General features: G+C 43.2%; 1 protein-coding gene across 5 annotated transcripts in view; it reads right to left on the bottom strand.

Annotated features, from left to right (window-relative positions):
- The window catches only part of TESMIN (testis expressed metallothionein like protein), a 104,658-nt gene that overhangs the window by 48,620 nt on the left and 38,529 nt on the right, over window positions 1-17,509 (bottom strand). For all 5 annotated transcript variants that reach the window (XM_077287381.1, XM_077287384.1, XM_077287382.1 and 2 more), the window contains exons 5-6: window positions 11,023-11,173; window positions 1,847-1,920 (exon numbers count right to left, since the gene is read on the bottom strand). In XM_077287381.1, coding sequence (XP_077143496.1) covers window positions 1,847-1,920; window positions 11,023-11,173 — 225 coding nt within the window. The remainder of the gene's footprint in view (window positions 1-1,846; window positions 1,921-11,022; window positions 11,174-17,509) is intronic.

Raw genomic sequence — 17,509 nt, 5'->3', positions numbered from 1 at the left:
TTATTTTAATTCTTTTTTTTTACACAAATATGGTTCCCAGGGCCTGGAGGAGAGTCTCCTCTCCTCCACCCCGGGTACCATCTGCACATTATCCGCTTACTTCCCGCATCGTGGGCACAGCCCCATGCGGGAAGTTAGCGGATCAATGCATTCCTATGGGTGCAGAATCGCAGCGATTCTGCACAAAGAAGTGACATGCTGCGGAATGTAAACCGCTGCGTTTCTGCGCGGTTTTTCCCGCAGCATGTGCACAGCGGATTGCGGTTTCCATAGGGTTTACATGTAAATGTAAACGCTATGGAAACTGCTGCGGACCCGCAGCATCAAAATCGCTGCGGATCCGCAGTAAAACCCGCAAAGTGTGAACATGGCCTAAAGTATATGGCCACCTTCTGAAGATTTTTTTTTACTTAAATATATGTATTTTTTGCCATAAAAGACAAAATGTGCAAACTATTTAAGTAAATCAAATTGTAAAAATAATTTTTAGACCCTAAAAATATGCATTTAGATTAAATAAAAAATGCCTACAAAGATGTCCATACCTTTCAACCACACATGACGTAACAGCAACACAAAATGCAAATAAATGTCACCCTCCCCAAGTCTGCAAGAAAGGTTCTGTGAAGGGCCCACTTTTGTTTCTATGAGGGCTGTCCCACACGTCCAGATAATTCCGGTACCGGAATAAATCGGTACCGGAGTTATCCGTGTCCGTGTGCCTGGGAACTCACGGAGGCCATACGTGCGGCACACGTGTGCCGCCCGTATGGCGAGTGGGTACCACACGGAGCGTGTGGTACCCACTCTGCATCATGCTGAAGCCGCGATTCATATCTTCTCTCCAGCAGCGTTTGCTGCAGAGAAAATATGAAGAATAGTGTTTAAAATAAAGATCCATGTGTCCGCCGCCCCCCCCACCCCCTGTGCGCCCCCCCGCTGGTCAGAAAATACTTACCCGCCTCCCTCGCTCCTTCCTGGTCTGGCCGCGGCTTCTCCTGCATGCGGTCACGTGGGGCCGATCATTTACAGTCATGAATATGTGGCTCCACCTCCCATAGGGGCGGAGCCGACTATTCATGATTGTAAATGATCGGCCCCACGTGACCGCATACAGTAAGCCGCGGCCAGACCAGGAAGGAGCGAGGGAGCGGGTAAGTATTTTCTGACCAGCGGGGGGGGCGCACAGGGGGTGGAGGGGCGGCGGACACATGGATCTTTATTTTTAACACTATTCTTCATATTTTCTCTACAGCAAACGCTGCTGGAGAGAAGATATGAATACCGGCTTCAGCACCATGTGGGGGGGACAGCGCTTACTGTAGCGCTGTCTCCTGCACGCACACGGACCCCAGACGGAGAATGTCCATGTGAGGTCCGTGTTTTACGCGGACCCATTGACTCTATTGGGTCCGTGTAAAACGTGCGCTCCCACGAACACTGACATGTCTCCGTGTTTGGCACACGGAGACACGGTCCGCAAAAAATCAATGACATCTGAACAGATGCATTGATTTTTATGGGTCTACGTGTGTCAGTGTCTCCGGTACGTGAGGAAACTGTCACCTCACGTACCGGAGCCACTGACGTGTGAAACTGGCCTTAGTTGTATCTGGAATTGCAGATCCTCCCTATCAACTTCAATGGATAAACAAAAAAGTGGACTCCTCTTTCCGATGTCATATAATTCCTCTAACCCCTGCACTCATGTTACTCTTTAGGTAATAATGGTATTAGCATGCCATAAAACCCTTGTATTTTATTTAGAGACCAGTTATATACCGTATATATATATATATATATATATATATATATTTATTTATAAGAATATAATGTACAAACTTACGTCATGTGTTGTAAAATGTGGCACAGAAAAAGTAGGTAAAAAGTCTCGCAGCATCGGTGGTGGATCTGAACCATCTGAAAATAAATACATAAATAACATGACCATAGGATTATACTGAAACCATATACAATGCAGCAATGTGTATATGACAGGACACGTCAGTACTATTTAACTATCTGGTGGTGGATATGGAAAATTCACAAAAGCATATGAAAATGTAAATGTTAAGTCCCAAGAAAATGTAATATATATATATGTATATATATATTATATATATATATATATATATATATATATATATATATATATATATATATATATATATATATATATATATTAGCGTTTCATATTTTATGGATTTTATGGAGGTCATTGTATATATACATATATACAGTGGCATGTAAAAGTTTGTGCACCCTTTATCAAAATTACTATTATTGCGAACAGTTAAGCAAGTTGAAGTGTACTGATCTCTAAAAGGCCTAAAGTTAAAGATGACACATTTCCTTTGTATTTTAGGTCAAATATGTATATTGCAATATTTTACATTTTACAATGTACAAAAAGGAAAATGGTCCAATGCAAAGGTTTGGGCACCCTTGGAGATGTGTGTGCTCAGATAACTTTGACAAAGGTTTCAGACTTTAATTAGCCTGTTAGGGTATGGCTCCACGGTACGGTTTGCCGGCAGGATCGCCGCAGCGGCGAAGCCGCTCGGCGCTAAGCCCCGCCCCCTTTCTGGGACGCGATGGTGCCGGATGTGTACAGTACACATCCAGGATCATCGCACCCTCCCATAGGGCCCTGTGATATGCCTTGCGGGGACGCTGCGTCCCCGCAAGGTGTACGGACATGCTGCGTTCTGAAAAGACACGCAGCATGTCCGGAGTCGCAGGGCCGCCGCGTGCGGGTTTCCACGCATAGTGGAGACGGGATTTCATAAAATCCCCTCCACTATGCTGGAACATCTGGACGCTGCTTGTTTGACGCTGCAGCGTCAAACAAGCAGCGTTTACGTACCGTGGAAACATACCCTTAGGGTTATGGCTTGTTTACTATCATCGTTAGGAAAGGCCAGGTGATACGAACCTCCCAGCTTTATAAAAATCCAGTCTCCTCTAACCTTGTGCCAAAAAACATCAGCCATGAGTTCTTCGAAGCAGCTGCCTAGCACTCTGAAAATGAAAATAGAGGAAACCCACAAAGCAGGAGAAGGCTATAAGAAGAGACCAAAGTGTTTTCAAGTTTCCCTTTCTAAATAGCAAGAGCACAAGAAAAGGATTCGGAGATCCTCCAAAAATTAGAAAAAAAAGCAAAACAAGGCAGAGATGCTTACCTGCCTAGGCCTCCAAACAAATGCACTATCAGGATGCAGTGGACCCATGTGGTTAAGATGGAGACAACACAGGTGCAGCATAACCGATGAGGCAGCCACTCACCACCTACCAAACTAATGGAGGAGGTGGCTGCTTGGCACATTGCTGCACATAAAAAACTTGTATGTGGCGCTGTTCACACAATGGAGATGCACAGCATCCAGGCAGGCCTAGTAGTGACACCGTTCTATTAGATCAGGCGGGCCTGCCCAGCGCTATCCAAATGCACCCTATGTGAACAGACACCACAGTTTACAAGACAAAAATGGGCCCAACTGCAACCCGAAAAAAAGTGCAAAAAACACATTAAAAAATTATGTGCCAAGCAGCCACCCCCTCCATCAGTTTGGTAGTTGGTGAGTGGCTGCCTCATCGGTTATGCTGCACCTGTGCTGTCTCCATCTTAACCACATGGGTCCACTGCATTTGTTTGGAGGCCTAGGCAGGTAAGCATCTCTGCCTTGTTTTGCTGTTTTTTCTAATTTTTGGAGGATCTCCGAATCCTCTTCTTGTGCTCTTGCTATTTAGAATTAGGACTCATAAGCGTGAGGACCCTTGACGCGGGTTATGAGCTTGCGTATTTTGGCCAAAATATAAACTAATACCTCACATAAGTTTTTTATGTGTTTTTTGCACTTTTTTTCGGGGTGCAGTTGGGCCCATTTTTGTCTTGTAAACTGTGGTGTCTGTTCACATGGGGTGCATTTGGATAGCGCTGGGCAGGCCCGCCTGATCTAATAGAAGGGTGTCACTACTAGGCCTGCCTGGATGCTGTGCATCTCCATTGTGTGAACAGCGCCACATACAAGTTTTTTATGTGCAGCAATGTGCCAAGCAGCCACCTCCTCCATTAGTTTGGTAGTTGGTGAGTGGCTGCCTCATCGGTTATGCTGCACCTGTGTTGTCTCCATCTTAACCGCATGGGTCCACTGCATCCTGATAGTGCATTTGTTTGGAGGCCTAGGCAGGTAAGCATCTCTGCCTTGTTTTGCTGTTTTTTCAAGTTTCCCTTTCCTCAGTTCAAAATGTAATTAAGAAATAACAGTTAACAGGAACAGTGGAGGTCAAAATAAGATCTGGAACACCAAGCAAAGTTTCAGTGAGAGCTGCTTGTAGGATTGTTAGAGAGGCAGAACAGAACTCCTGCTTGACTGCAAAAGACCTTCAGAAAGATTTAGCAGACTCTGGAGTTGTGGTACATTGCTCTACTGTTTAGAGGCACCTGCACAAATATGGTCTTCGTGGAAGAGTCATCAGAAGAAAACTTCTCCTGCATCCTTACCATAAAATACAGAGTCAATAGTATGCAAAAGAACATCTAAACAAGCCTGATGCATTTTGGAAACAAGTCCTGTGGACCGATGGAGGTTAAAATAGAACTCTTTGGCCACAATGATCAAAGGAATGTGTGGAGAAAGAAAGGCACAGAATATCAGAAAAAGAACATCTTGCCCACCATTAAGCATGGGGGTGGATCAATCATGCTTTGGGGTTGTGTTGCAGCCAATGACACGGGAACATTTCACGGGTAGAGGGAAGAATGGATTCAATTAAACTTCAACAAATTTTTGTTGTAAACATAACACTATCTATAAAAAGCTCAAGGTGAAAAGAGGGTGGCTTCTACAAATGGATACTAATCCTAAACACACATCAAAATCCACAATAGACTACCTCAATAGGCGCAAGCTGAAGGTTTTACAATGGCCCTCACAGTCCCCTGACCTGACCATCATTGAAAATCTGTGGCTAGACCTCAAAATAGCAGAGGATGCAAGACGACCCAGGATTCTCACAGAACTGAAATATTTTACAAGGAAGAATGGATGAAAATCCCTCAAACAAGAATTGAAATATTCTTGGCTGGCTACAAAAAAGTTTAAAAGCTACTTTCAAAAGGATGCACCCATGAAGGATGCACTAACTTTTGCATCAGCCCATTGTCCTTTTTGTAATTTTTAAAATAAAAAAAAATAGTATTTTTTTTTCTTAAAATACAAAGGAAATGTGTCATGTTTAACGTTATGTTTTTTTTTAGAAATAATTTCATCTTCAACTTGCTTAACTGTTCACAATTACAGTAGTATGACCAGGAGTGCCCAATCTTTTTCATGCCACTGTAAAAATATACATAAAAAACAGCAGATGATAGGATTTTGGTGCAATTCTGTCCAAATTATTTCTTTTCAGCAGTGGTTATCTACATGATTATTTTGGCGACAATAGGCAAAAAACAACTTTAGTCCAAGGTGATGTAAGCAATGTCTACCAATGCACCATCATATGCTAACAACTAAGATATCACCGTTTTAATAGTGTGACGCACTGTATGTATACCAATAGGTCAGTACACAACTCATCTCGGAAGGTTTTGCAAGCCACGTCTGTACAGCCAGAGTCCCCCATCAGTTCTGATGTGTCAATATGCACTTCGTTTTTTGAGCACAGTTACCAATGTTTCTGGCGTTGTACATAAAATCGTATTTTGTGTTTTGTGCTTTTCTGCTAGTGTCCACAATGAGGAGTCTGGCGTGGTTATATTGAACTTCCATTTACATATTGTGCACAGTCAAGAGTGTGCTTATAATAAATGGCCCTTTATCTATGTGCATATTTATCAGGGCTCTGCCATGGTTAAATTGAATTGCACTTTACTCACTGTGCATTTTTTGCCAGGGTCCATTATTAGGATTCTAGTTGAGAACTATTTACATGTTACTTTAAAGTGCACATTACCAGTGTCTGCCATCGGGATTCTGGCTAGGGCCAAACCAACAAATAAAGTTGCACTCCATAGTGCTATAGCATGCAAACATGACATATCAAATTCAAACTGTATTACTGCTCTAGAAAATATGAAAAATTGAGAATACTTAGCGCATAAATTGGCCAATTCATCTTTACCCAGCAGCCGCGATAAGGTGATTCTCGTTGCTGGGACCTGCCTAATGTGAATCATGTGTCAGACTAAAGTCTACATTTCTATGGGAAGGTAGGATCCTGCTGTAATTAAAAACGCCTTTATATTTGATATTTTGATATCTCGCTAGGGCCCTCCATATATATTAGATGTTTTAGCCGATCATTCGTCCGACAGCCATCTCAGCTGACTCTCCTAAACAAAGGAGCACTCTTTGGATGAGTGCTACTGTTCCCTCTATCAAAGAGCCGCCAACTGACACTTTGGCCAGCGGCTTATCTCCAGGAGAATTATGCAATTGGCAGTCTGAAATTGGACATGTTTGATCAACATCTTTCCCGACCATCAGTCGACCGGCAATGCACCGCAGTGTTTTCAGTAAGTGCTCTGCACACTTTCATTATCTTCCTGATGTGCCCAGTGTATATACACAGATGGAAATGTGTTGAGGCATTTGAGACATTTACTGTGTCATCTGTGTAAGTGCCTCACCTTTCTGTCTTTGTTTCTGTCTCCAGGTGGTGCCTTCCTCTCGTTGAGGGCGACAACTCTAGTTCTGTCTCTTCTGGGACTAGTGGCGGCATCCAGGCTGAGAGTTGACTTCTGTCGATGTTTGCTTCCTGGGAGGTGCTGCAGGCTATTTTGGTTCCTGGGGTCCTGCTGTCCTCTGCCAGTTGTAACTTGACTAGCTTCAGTGAACTTCTGTGTATCTTACTTGTATTCCTGATTTTGACTACTCTCCTAGTCAAGAGAGAGTCCTTGACTCTTGACTAGTCTTACAATTTTGTCCCTGCACCAAACTCTTGGCTATGACCCAGCTATCGGATCATTCTTTCTGCTGGGCTTCACCAGCGGCCAGCAGCTGACTCTATGGACCCAACCTAGGAGCCCCTGTGTAAGTCCAGATCTCCGTACAGGGGTTAATGGTTGAAGACCAGAGCAACCCCTGAGATCTGGTAGAGTGGCTTATGCCAAGCCTGTCATTGGAAGTCATTTTAACACTGCCCAGTGACCACTGACAGATCCACATTAGATCTACACATTGTTTGTGCTACTTGTAACAATAGCAGGACAATTAGATAATTTTTGAAACATTTCCTTAATTAATATTTGGATGATACTAGTGCAGATTATTATACCGACCTTTTGCAGCTTGGGTATAAAGAAGCTTCTATCAAATTAATGATGATGACTGCACAGATCTTATCATACAATTACAATATAGGCAATCACAGTTCAGCTTCCCTGGCCATATACTGTACTTTTAATATATTAGCTTATTTAGGAGAATATAATAGGATGGGTAGTATTAGTGTCTTCTCAGCAGGCTGGCTCTAGCTGCTCATGTGATGCGGTAATGAGGACTTATGGAATTTATAGAAGAACACATAAGAATATAATGCAGGATGAGAACTAAGAAAGAATGGAAGAACACAAGTGGCTTAACCATATGGATGTAAATGCACCCTGTATATGAGAAGTGCATTGTGTGAGAGACAATCAGGTGGGAGTGCAGGAATAAAAAAAAATAGGAGTACGTCTTTCTTTACATTTCTATTTAACTGTAATCTATCTATAAATGTTGCCTCAAGATGGAAGCTAATGTTATTGTAAGTCTAAAGCAAAAACTGCCTCTGCAGAAGAGTCCCAAGGGTTTTAGTAAGTGCTCACATCAATGTTCATTATTTCTTTGTCATTTGTTTCAGGGCCGGGAAACGATCTTCTCTCCAGGATTTCAAGTCGACGTTTTTACTAGTTAGAATTTCCAAACAAAAAGTAGACTTCTTTCATACAACTCCTTTAATTCTTGAAGGGAATAAGTCACTAGATTTTTCAATACAAACTGCATAGATTATTAAATAGGTCGCTTACACCTGATGAGGTTGGTGTACTCACTTTGAAAATACATGTCAGCATAACTGTATAATAGTAATATTAAAATGACATTTTACGAGTCTAGATCTGGCTCGAAATGTCAGAAGTTTTGATGAGTAGGGGTTCAAGATGCTGCTTGCTTACTTAAAGCAGCTTTAATCTTGAAGGGGAGCAGCCTTCTACTCTAAACTTTGATCGACACCAATAGACCCCGAATGGTACACAGCTCAGCAGACAGAAGTGAACAGCCGCTGTTTAGGGGGTACGGATTCAATAGAAAATATAGGCTTCGTAGTCAATACTTTCAAATCAATTCATACTCTGCTCTGGGTGCACACCGTCTGGGGGATATTAAGTGATTGGTGTAGGTCTAAGGACCCTGCCCCCCCCCCCATCTGCAGCCAGATCCCTGCCAAATATGAAAAAGCACACTCAAAGTTTTATTATTCTTTAGTGATCAATGGGGTCCTTAGGTCTTAGAGCCTTAATATAATTCTATAACATGTCAAAAGTGTTCTAAAACTGCGCTTACATGTTATAATACTTATCATGGTGTCTGAGGTTCTAAAATGGCAGAATATCTTTTTTTTTTTTATCAGAATAATACTCTTACTTATATATACAGTCATGGCCAAAATGGTTGGCACACTTGATATTGTTCCAGAAAATGAAATATTTCTCCCAGAAAATTATTACAATTACCAAACACGTTTTGTTATACACATGTTTATTTATTTTGTGTGCATTTGAACAACACAAAAAAAGAAGAAGAAGAAAATAACGCAAATTGGACATAATTTGGACAAAAAAGAAGTCTAAGAGGAAACTTAGTGATGTCACAGTGTAGAGGGATCATCCTTATTCTTATCTGCACATGGAAACACGAGAAACAATGGAGGGAAACTGAAAGGGAGAAGATACAGATTAGATATTAGAAAAAAGTTTCTGACAGTGAGGGTGATCAATGAGTGGAACAGGCTGCCCCGAAAGGTGATGAGTTCTCCTTCAATGGAAGTCTTCAAACAGAGGCTGGACAGACATCTGTCTGAGATGGTTTAGTGAATCCTGCACTGAGCAGGGAGTTGGACACGATGACCCTGGAGGTCCCTTCCAACGCTAACATTCTATGGTTCTATAATAATTTCACACAAAACCCCTAAAATGGGCCAGACAAAATTGTTTTGCCAGCTTTGCAAAATTGTGGGCAAACAACTTTGTTTCAAGCATTTGATGCTCATTCAGACTCACCTGTGGCAAATAACAGGTGTGGGCAATATGAAAATCACACCTGAAACCAGATAAAAAAGAGGAGAAATTGACTCAATCTTTGCACTGTGTGTCTGAGTGTGCCGCACTAAGCATGGAGAACAGAAAGAAGAGAAGGGAACTGTCTGAGAACCAAAATTGTTGATAAATATCAACAACCTCAAGGTTACAAGTCCATCCCCAGAGTTCTTGATGTTCCTTTGTCCACAGTGCGCAACATAATCAAGACGTTTACAACCCATGACGCTGCAGCTAATCTCCCTGGACGTGGACGGCAGAGAAAAATTGATGAAAGGTCTGAATGGTGGATAAGCAGCCCCAATCAAGTTCCAAAGAAATTCAAGATGTTCAGCAGGCTCGGGGTGTATCAGTGTCAGTGCAAACTATCTGTCGACATTTTAATTAAACTTAGTGCTATGGCAAAATATCCAAGAGGCCCCACTGTTGACACATAGACATAAAAAAGCTATACTGCAATTTGCCAAAATGTACGTGAGTAAGCCAAAATCCATCTGTGAAAGCATCTTGTGGACAGATGAGACCAAGATAGAGCTTTTTGGTAAAGCACATAATTCTACTGTTTACCGAAAACGGAATGAGGCCTACAAAGAAAAAACACAGCACCTACAGTCAAATGTGGTGGAGGTTTAAAGATGTTTTGGGGCTGTTTTTCTGCCTCTGGCACCGGGTGCCTTGGCTGTGTGCAAGGAATAATTAATCTGAAGATTAGCAACAAATTTTGGGTCACAATGTAGTGTCCAGTGTCAGAAAGCTGGATTTGAGTCCTAGTCGTGAGTCTTCCAGCAGGACAATGACCCCAAACAAACTTCATTAAGCACCCAGAAATGGATGGAAACAAAGTGCTGGAGAGTTCTGAAATAGCAGCAATGAGTCAATATCTAAATCCCATTGATCATCTGTGGAGAGATCTTAAAATTGATGTTGAGAGCAGGTGCCTTCCAATATGAGAGACCTGGAGCAGTTTGCAAAAGAAGAGTGGTCCAAAATTCCAGATAAGAGGTGTAAGAAGCTTGTTGATGGTTATAGCAAGCGATTGTTTGCAGTTATTTGTCCAAAGGGTGTGCAACTAAATATTAAGTTGAGGGTGCCAACAATTTTGTCACCCCATTTATGGGATTTTGTGTGAAATTATGTCCAATTTGACTTTTTTTATTGGAACAACACACACAAAAACAAAGGGTGCTAACAATTTTGCCTGACCCCTTTTGTTTTTTTTGTGTGAAATTGTCAAATTTTTCTTTTTTTCTCCACTTTTTGTTGCTCCAACACATACAAGTTAAATAAATATGTGTATAAGAAAACGTGTAATTTTAATAATTTTCTGGGAGAAATACTTCATTTTCAGTAACAATTTCAATGGTGCCAACACTTTCAACCATGACTGTAAATTCCGTAATAGATCTGGTGGTATAAATCCTTGCTCACTCTATGCATAGGAGTCCAGTGGGCGGTCCTACTCAGCTATTGATCACTATCTCTGTTTTATACTTCCACACAGGGAAGGCTGGCGATCGCTAAATAAAACCACCTACTGGACTTAAAAAAAAAAAAAGGACTCAAAGTTACTTTTCCTACAGACCTATGTGTTAGTCTACTCAGCCACTCCTGCTCTATAATACGCTGCCCACAGATAGACCTGTAGGTTCAATATAACAGATTCCCTTTAATAAAAAAAAAAGAAGTAACAACTAGCTTTACTACTATGGCTAAACTGATACCTGAAAATCTTCCAATGTTCTCAGTTCTTTCTGGATTTGGAGCCACTTGTTGAAGCTGTTTCTTAGGCTGAGATAAAACTTGGTAGCTCTTTAGTTCCCCGGTATCAGGGTTGTTCACGTACAGAATTTTACTATTACTGTTTCGTAATTCCTAAAGCAATGTGAAAATAAAAAACACCTAATGTTATAGCTCTAGCCTTACAAATTCCCATGTTACTTGATTGACTAATTTAGGCTCCGATCATGTCTGTTTTTGTAGGCTCCTTTGGTGTGAATCGCTATTTTTCGAGGCAGGACAACGGCCATCTTGGTGATGCCAATGGGTTCTGTCGGGTGTAATAATGTCAGTGGTGCAACACATCCGTCACCTCAATAAAGCAATAATTAGCCCTTAGTGGTTAGTTTGAGTTAAAGAAGGGAAGTATTGCACAGTGTGTGCAAGACTGCCACTATCATCAAGTCATGTAAAAGCTGAATACAGCCAATTCTTTAGGTTTGCAATTAATTTATAAGCTATTTGGCACTTAGCAATGCAAATAGCTTAGTTGGCATAAATTAGGTGGAGGCACTGACATGCTATTTGGGTGGTCCGTTCTACCTCGTCCCATAGAAATTCTATAGGACTATATATCACGTTGGTAGAGAGTTTTAAAGGGAACCTGTCACCCCCAAATTCGAAGGTGAGCTAAGCCCACCGGCATCAGGGGCTTATCTACAGCATTCTGTAATGTTGTAGATAAGCCCCCAATGTATCCTGAAAGATGAGAAAAAGAGGTTAGATTATACTCACCTGGGCGGGCGGTCCCGGTTGTGTTCTGATCTGATGCGCATCGCGGTCCGTTCAAGCGCCTCCCATCTTACGATGACGTCCTCTTCTTGTATTCATGCTCCGGCGCAGGCGTACTTTGTTTGTCCTGTTGAGGGCAGAGCAAAGTACTGCAGTAAGCAGGCGCCGGGCCTCTCTGACCTTTCCCAGCGCCTGCGCACTGCAGTATTTTGCTCTGCCCTCAACAGGGCAGACAATGTAAGCCGGAGCCGCAGCCTGAAGAAGGAAGAGGATGTCATCGTAAGAAGATGGGAGGCCCCGGACCGCGACGCCCATCGGACCGGACCGCAGCGGGACCACCCCTGGGTGAGTATAATCTAACCTCTTTTTCTCATCTTTCAGGATACATCGGGGGCTTATCTACAGCATTACAGAATGCTGTAGATAAGCCCCTGATGCCGGTGGGCTTAGCTCACCTTCGATTTTGGGGCTGACAGGTTCCCTTTAAATGGGACGTCATAGGAAGATGGCGCTGCACTCACTTCTCACTTCTATCACCCTGCCTGTAACAGGATATCATCAGGGGGCTGATGTCCTTGCCTCGTTTGTGTTAAGGTGGTGGGTGTGGACTCACTGTGCCACTGGGTTTACCCTGGAGGAGAGTAACTAAATGGCTATGTGGTCTTCACTAGAGCCTCTGATGGTGAGAATAGTCTTAGGCCATTAGGGTAGCCACCAGGTACAGCTCCAGGCCAGTGCTCGGACCAGCAGCAGCTGACCGAAGAGTCAGAGGCATAACACGAAGTGCCGAGTGCAAAGACAGAGATGTGATCAGACAGTCCAAGGTCAGGATGGGCAGCACAGGATCAAAATACAAACCTGGTGTCAGGAGCGGAGAGGTCAGACAAAACAGGTGAACAAGCTGGGTCGGTAATAGGAAAGTCAAAACAAACATGCACTTTGACAGATTACTAGAGACGGAATGAAACTAGGAACCTTAGTTCGGGCAAGGTGTAGAGGGAGGAGCTGCCTAATATATCCCCTGTTGGCAGAGGATAGGCCAAGGAGGTAAAACTAGGCAGGACACAGCGGGTTAAATTCCTGCAGAGTCTGGCCGAGCCTCCCTAGAGCCAGGTGGAGACTCTCCAGTCACATGAGGATGCAGCAGTGCTGGGCGTGCTGCTAGAGACAGTTCAGCATGATGGCTTGACACTGGGAGGAGCAGAGCGGTGAATGCAGTGAGTAGGACGGCGCAACAATTTGGAATAGCTCAGTTCTATCAATTTTCTCATTGTAATGTGAATCCACACTGAAAATGATCCATGGAAAATGTGATCACTTGCTTTTATGCTGCATGCTGGGGTCACAATATCCATATAGAAAAAGGGCCCGGGGGGGGTCTTTAATAGAGCCTGTACATGTATATAATAATACACAATGCATAATACCACTAATAATATACTACACAATCACACCTATGTGCATGACATATTTATATTTACGGGTCACGCTGAGCGGGAGATAATGTAAGATGCACAATATAATATGAAATATCTGGTTACCGTTGAGCATTGGCATTACAATATGATATAAAATAAGCAAAAGGTTTTTGTAATATCAAGGCTAAAAATGTCATGTCAGCAGCAATCAACATCCAAAAGTATTACTCTTACTACTATGGTACATATAAGAAAATGAATGTCTTGCTTGACGTAGTAAATCTGTGCAAGTAAGAAAGTACAAGACATCTGTTGTCTGGCTCAGTGAGCATGAGACTACCCCTGACAAGTGAGAAAATGTCTGACACTAGCTGCCCAGATAAGTTAGCAAGCACCTGACTCTGGCTGTATGGATAAGTAAGATTGTTTAAAATCATTGTGATCGTCAGCACAACGTCCCGTGTAAACAGGTGATTGTAAAGTGCTCTCTGGCACGCTGAGGCCTATGAAACAATTAAAAGTATGGCTGCAGCCGGTGTCTGATTTATGCTGCCAGTGGTTTAAGTAGCACAGATCTAAATGGTTTGCCCTTTAATATTTTTCACATTCGTCCTCCTCAATCTTAGTTTTTTAACCCCTTCCCGACCTGTGACACAGCGTATGCGTCATGAAAGTCGGTGCCAATCCGACCTGTGACGCATATGCTGTGTCACAGAATGATCGCGTCCCTGCAGATCGGGTGAAGGGGTTAACTCCCATTTTACCCGATCTGCAGAGACAGGGGGAGTGGTACTTTAGCCCAGGGGGGGTGGCTTCACCCCCCCGTGGCTACGATCGCTCTGATTGGCTGTTGAAAGTGAAACTGCCAATCAGAGCGATTTGTAATATTTCACCTATGAAAATGGTGAAATATTACAATCCAGCCATGGCCGATGCTGCAATAGCATCTGCCATGGCTGGAGACCCCGATCTGGGTGATAAGTTCTATCACAGCGATCAAAAAAAAAAAAAAAGTAAATAAATCACCCCCTTTATCACCCCCATAGGTAGGGACAATAATAAAATATAGAAAATATAATTATTTTTGTTTTTCCATTAGGGTTAGGGTTAGGGGTAGGGTTAGGGTTGCACTTAGGGTTGCACTTAGGGCTAGGGTTGCACTTAGGGTTGCACTTAGGGATGCACTTAGGGCTAGGGTTGCACTTAGGGTTGCACTTAGGGCTAGGGTTGCACTTAGCGTTGCACTTAGGGTTGCACTTAGGGCTAGGGTTGCACTTAGGGTTGCACTTAGGGCTAGGGTTGCACTTAGGGTTGCACTTAGGGCTAGGGTTGCACTTAGGGTTGCACTTAGGGCTAGGGTTGCACTTAGGGTTGCACTTAGGGTTGCACTTAGGGCTAGGGTTGCACTTAGGGTTGCACTTAGGGTTGCACTTAGGGCTAGGGTTGCACTTAGGGTTGCACTTAGGGTTGCACTTAGGGCTAGGGTTGCACTTAGGGTTGCACTTAGGGTTGCACTTAGGGCTAGGGTTGCACTTAGGGTTGCACTTAGGGCTAGGGTTGCACTTAGGGCTAGGGTTGCACTTAGGGCTAGGGTTAGAATTAGGGTTAGAATTAGGGTTAGAATTAGGGTTAGGGTTGGAATTAGGGTTAGAATTAGGCTATGTGCACACGGTGCGGATTTGGCTGCGGATCCGCAGCGGATTGGTCGCTGCGGATTCGTATCAGTTTTCCATCACGTTTACAGTACCACGTAAAACTATGGAAAACCAAATCCGCTATGCCCATGGTGCGGAAAATACAGCGCGGAAACGCTGCGTTGTATTTTCCGCAGCATGTCAATTCTTTGTGCAATTCCGCAGCGTTTTACACCTGCTCCATAATAGGAATCCGCAAGTGAAATCCACACAAAAAACACTGGAAATCCGCGGTAAATCCGCAGGTAAAGCACAGTGCGTTTTACGTGCAGATTTTTCAAAAACTGCTGAAAAATCCACACAAATCCGCAACGTGAGCACATAGCCTTAGGGTTGGAATTAGGGGTAAGACTAGGGTTAGGGGTGTGTTGGGGTTAGGGTTGTGGTTAGGGTTGGGATTAGAGTTAGGGGTGTGTTGGGGTTAGTGTTGGAGTTAGAATTGAGGGGTTTCCATTTTTTAGGCACATCAGGGGGTCTCCAAACGCGACACGGCGCCACCATTGATTCCAGCCAATCTTGCGTTGAAAAAGTAAAATGGTGCTCTCTCCCTTCCGAGCCCCGACGTGTGCCCAAACAGTGCTTTACCCCCACATATGGGGTACCAGCGTACTCAGGAGAAACTGATCAACAACTTTTGGGGTCCAATTTCTCCTGTAACCCTTGGGAAAATAAAAAATTGCGGGCTAAAAAATTATTTTTGAGGAAAGAAAAATGATTTTCTATTTTCACGGCTCTGCGTTATAAACTTCTGTGAAGCACTTGGGGGTTCAAAGTGCTCACCACACATCTAGATAAGTTCCCTTGGGGGTTTAGTTTCCAAAATGGGGTCACTTGTGGGGAGTTTCTACTGTTTAGGCACATCAGGGGCTCTGCAAACGCAACGTGATGCCCGCAGAGCATTCCATCAAAGTCTGCATTTCAAAACGTCACTACTTCACTTCTGAGCTCCGGCATGTGCCCAAACAGTGGTTTCCCCCCACATATGGGGTATCACCGTACTCAGGAGAAACTGGACAACAACTCTTGGGGTCAAATTTCTCCTGTTACCCTTGGAAAAATAAAAAAAATCAGGGCTAAAAAAATTTTTTTTGAGGAAAGAAAACGTATTTATTATTTTCACGGCTCTGCGTTATAAACTTCTGTGAAGCACTTAGGGGTTCAAAGTGCTCACCACACATCTAGATAAGTTCCCTTGGGGGTTTAGTTTCCAAAATGGGGTCACTTGTGGGGGGTTTCTACTGTTTAGGCACATCAGGGGCTCTGCAAACGCAACGTGACGCCCGCAGAGCATTCCATCAAAGTCTGCATTTCAAAACATCACTACTTCACTTCCAAGCCCCGGCATGTGCCCAAACAGTGGTTTACCCCCACATATGGGGTATCAGCGTACTCAGGAGAAAATGGACAACAAATATTGGGGTCAAATTTCCCCTGTTACCCTTGGGAAAATAAAAAATTCAGGGCTAAAAAAAATTTTTTGATAAAAGAAAAATTATTTTTTATTTTCATGGCTCTGCGTTATAAACTTCTGTGAAGCACTTGGGGGTTCAAAGTGCTCACCACACATCTAGATTAGTTCATTGGGAGGTCTAGTTTCCAAAATGGGGTCACTTATGGGGAAGATCCAATGTTTAGGCACACAGGGGCTCTCCAAACGCGACATGGTGTCCGCTAATGATTGGAGCTAATTTTCCATTCAAAAAGCCAAATGGCGTGCCTTCCCTTCCAAGCCCTGCCGTGCACCCAAACAGTGGTTTACCCCCACATATGGGGTATCATCGTACTCAGGACAAACTGGACAACAACATTTGGGGTCCAATTTCTCCTGTTACCCTTGGGAAAATAAAAAATTCTGGGCTAAAAATCATTTTTGAGGAAAGAAAAATTATTTTTTATTTTCACGGCTCTGCGTTATAAACTTCTGTGAAGCACTTGTTGGTTTAAAGTGCTCACTATGCATCTAGATAAGTTCCTTGGGGGGTCTAGTTTCCAAAATGGGGTCACTTGTGGGGGAGCTCCAATGTTTAGGCACACAGGGGCTCTCCAAACGCGACATGGTGTCCGCTAACGATTGGAGCTACTTTTCCATTCAAAAAGTCAAATGGCGCGCCTTCCCTTCCGAGCCTTGCCATGCGCCCAAACAGTGGTTTACCCCCACATATGAGGTATCGGCGTACTCAGGAGAAATTGCCCAACAAATTTTAGGATCCATTTTATCCTGTCGCCCATGTGAAAATTAAAAAATTGAGGCTAAAAGAATTTTTTTGTGAAAAAAAAGTACTTTTTCATTTTTACGGATCAATTTGTGAAGCACCTGAGGGTTTAAAGTGCTCACTATGCATCTATATAAGTTCCTTGGGGGGTCTCCTTTCCAAAATGGGGTCACTTGTGGGGAAGCTCCAATGTTTAGGCACACAGGGGCTCTCCAAACGCGACATGGTGTCCGCTAACGATGGAGATAATTTTTCATTCAAAAAGTCAAATGGCGCTCCTTCCCTTCCGAGACTTACCATGTGCCCAAACAGTGGTTTACCCCCACATGTGAGGTATCAGTGTACTCAGGAGAAATTGCCCAACAAATTTTAGGA

Source organism: Ranitomeya variabilis, chromosome 2 (genome assembly GCF_051348905.1).
Source record: "Ranitomeya variabilis isolate aRanVar5 chromosome 2, aRanVar5.hap1, whole genome shotgun sequence".
NCBI classification, from domain to species: Eukaryota; Metazoa; Chordata; class Amphibia; order Anura; family Dendrobatidae; genus Ranitomeya; species Ranitomeya variabilis.
Note: the sequence above shows the minus strand (reverse complement) of the source record. Positions and strands in the feature narration are given on the sequence as shown.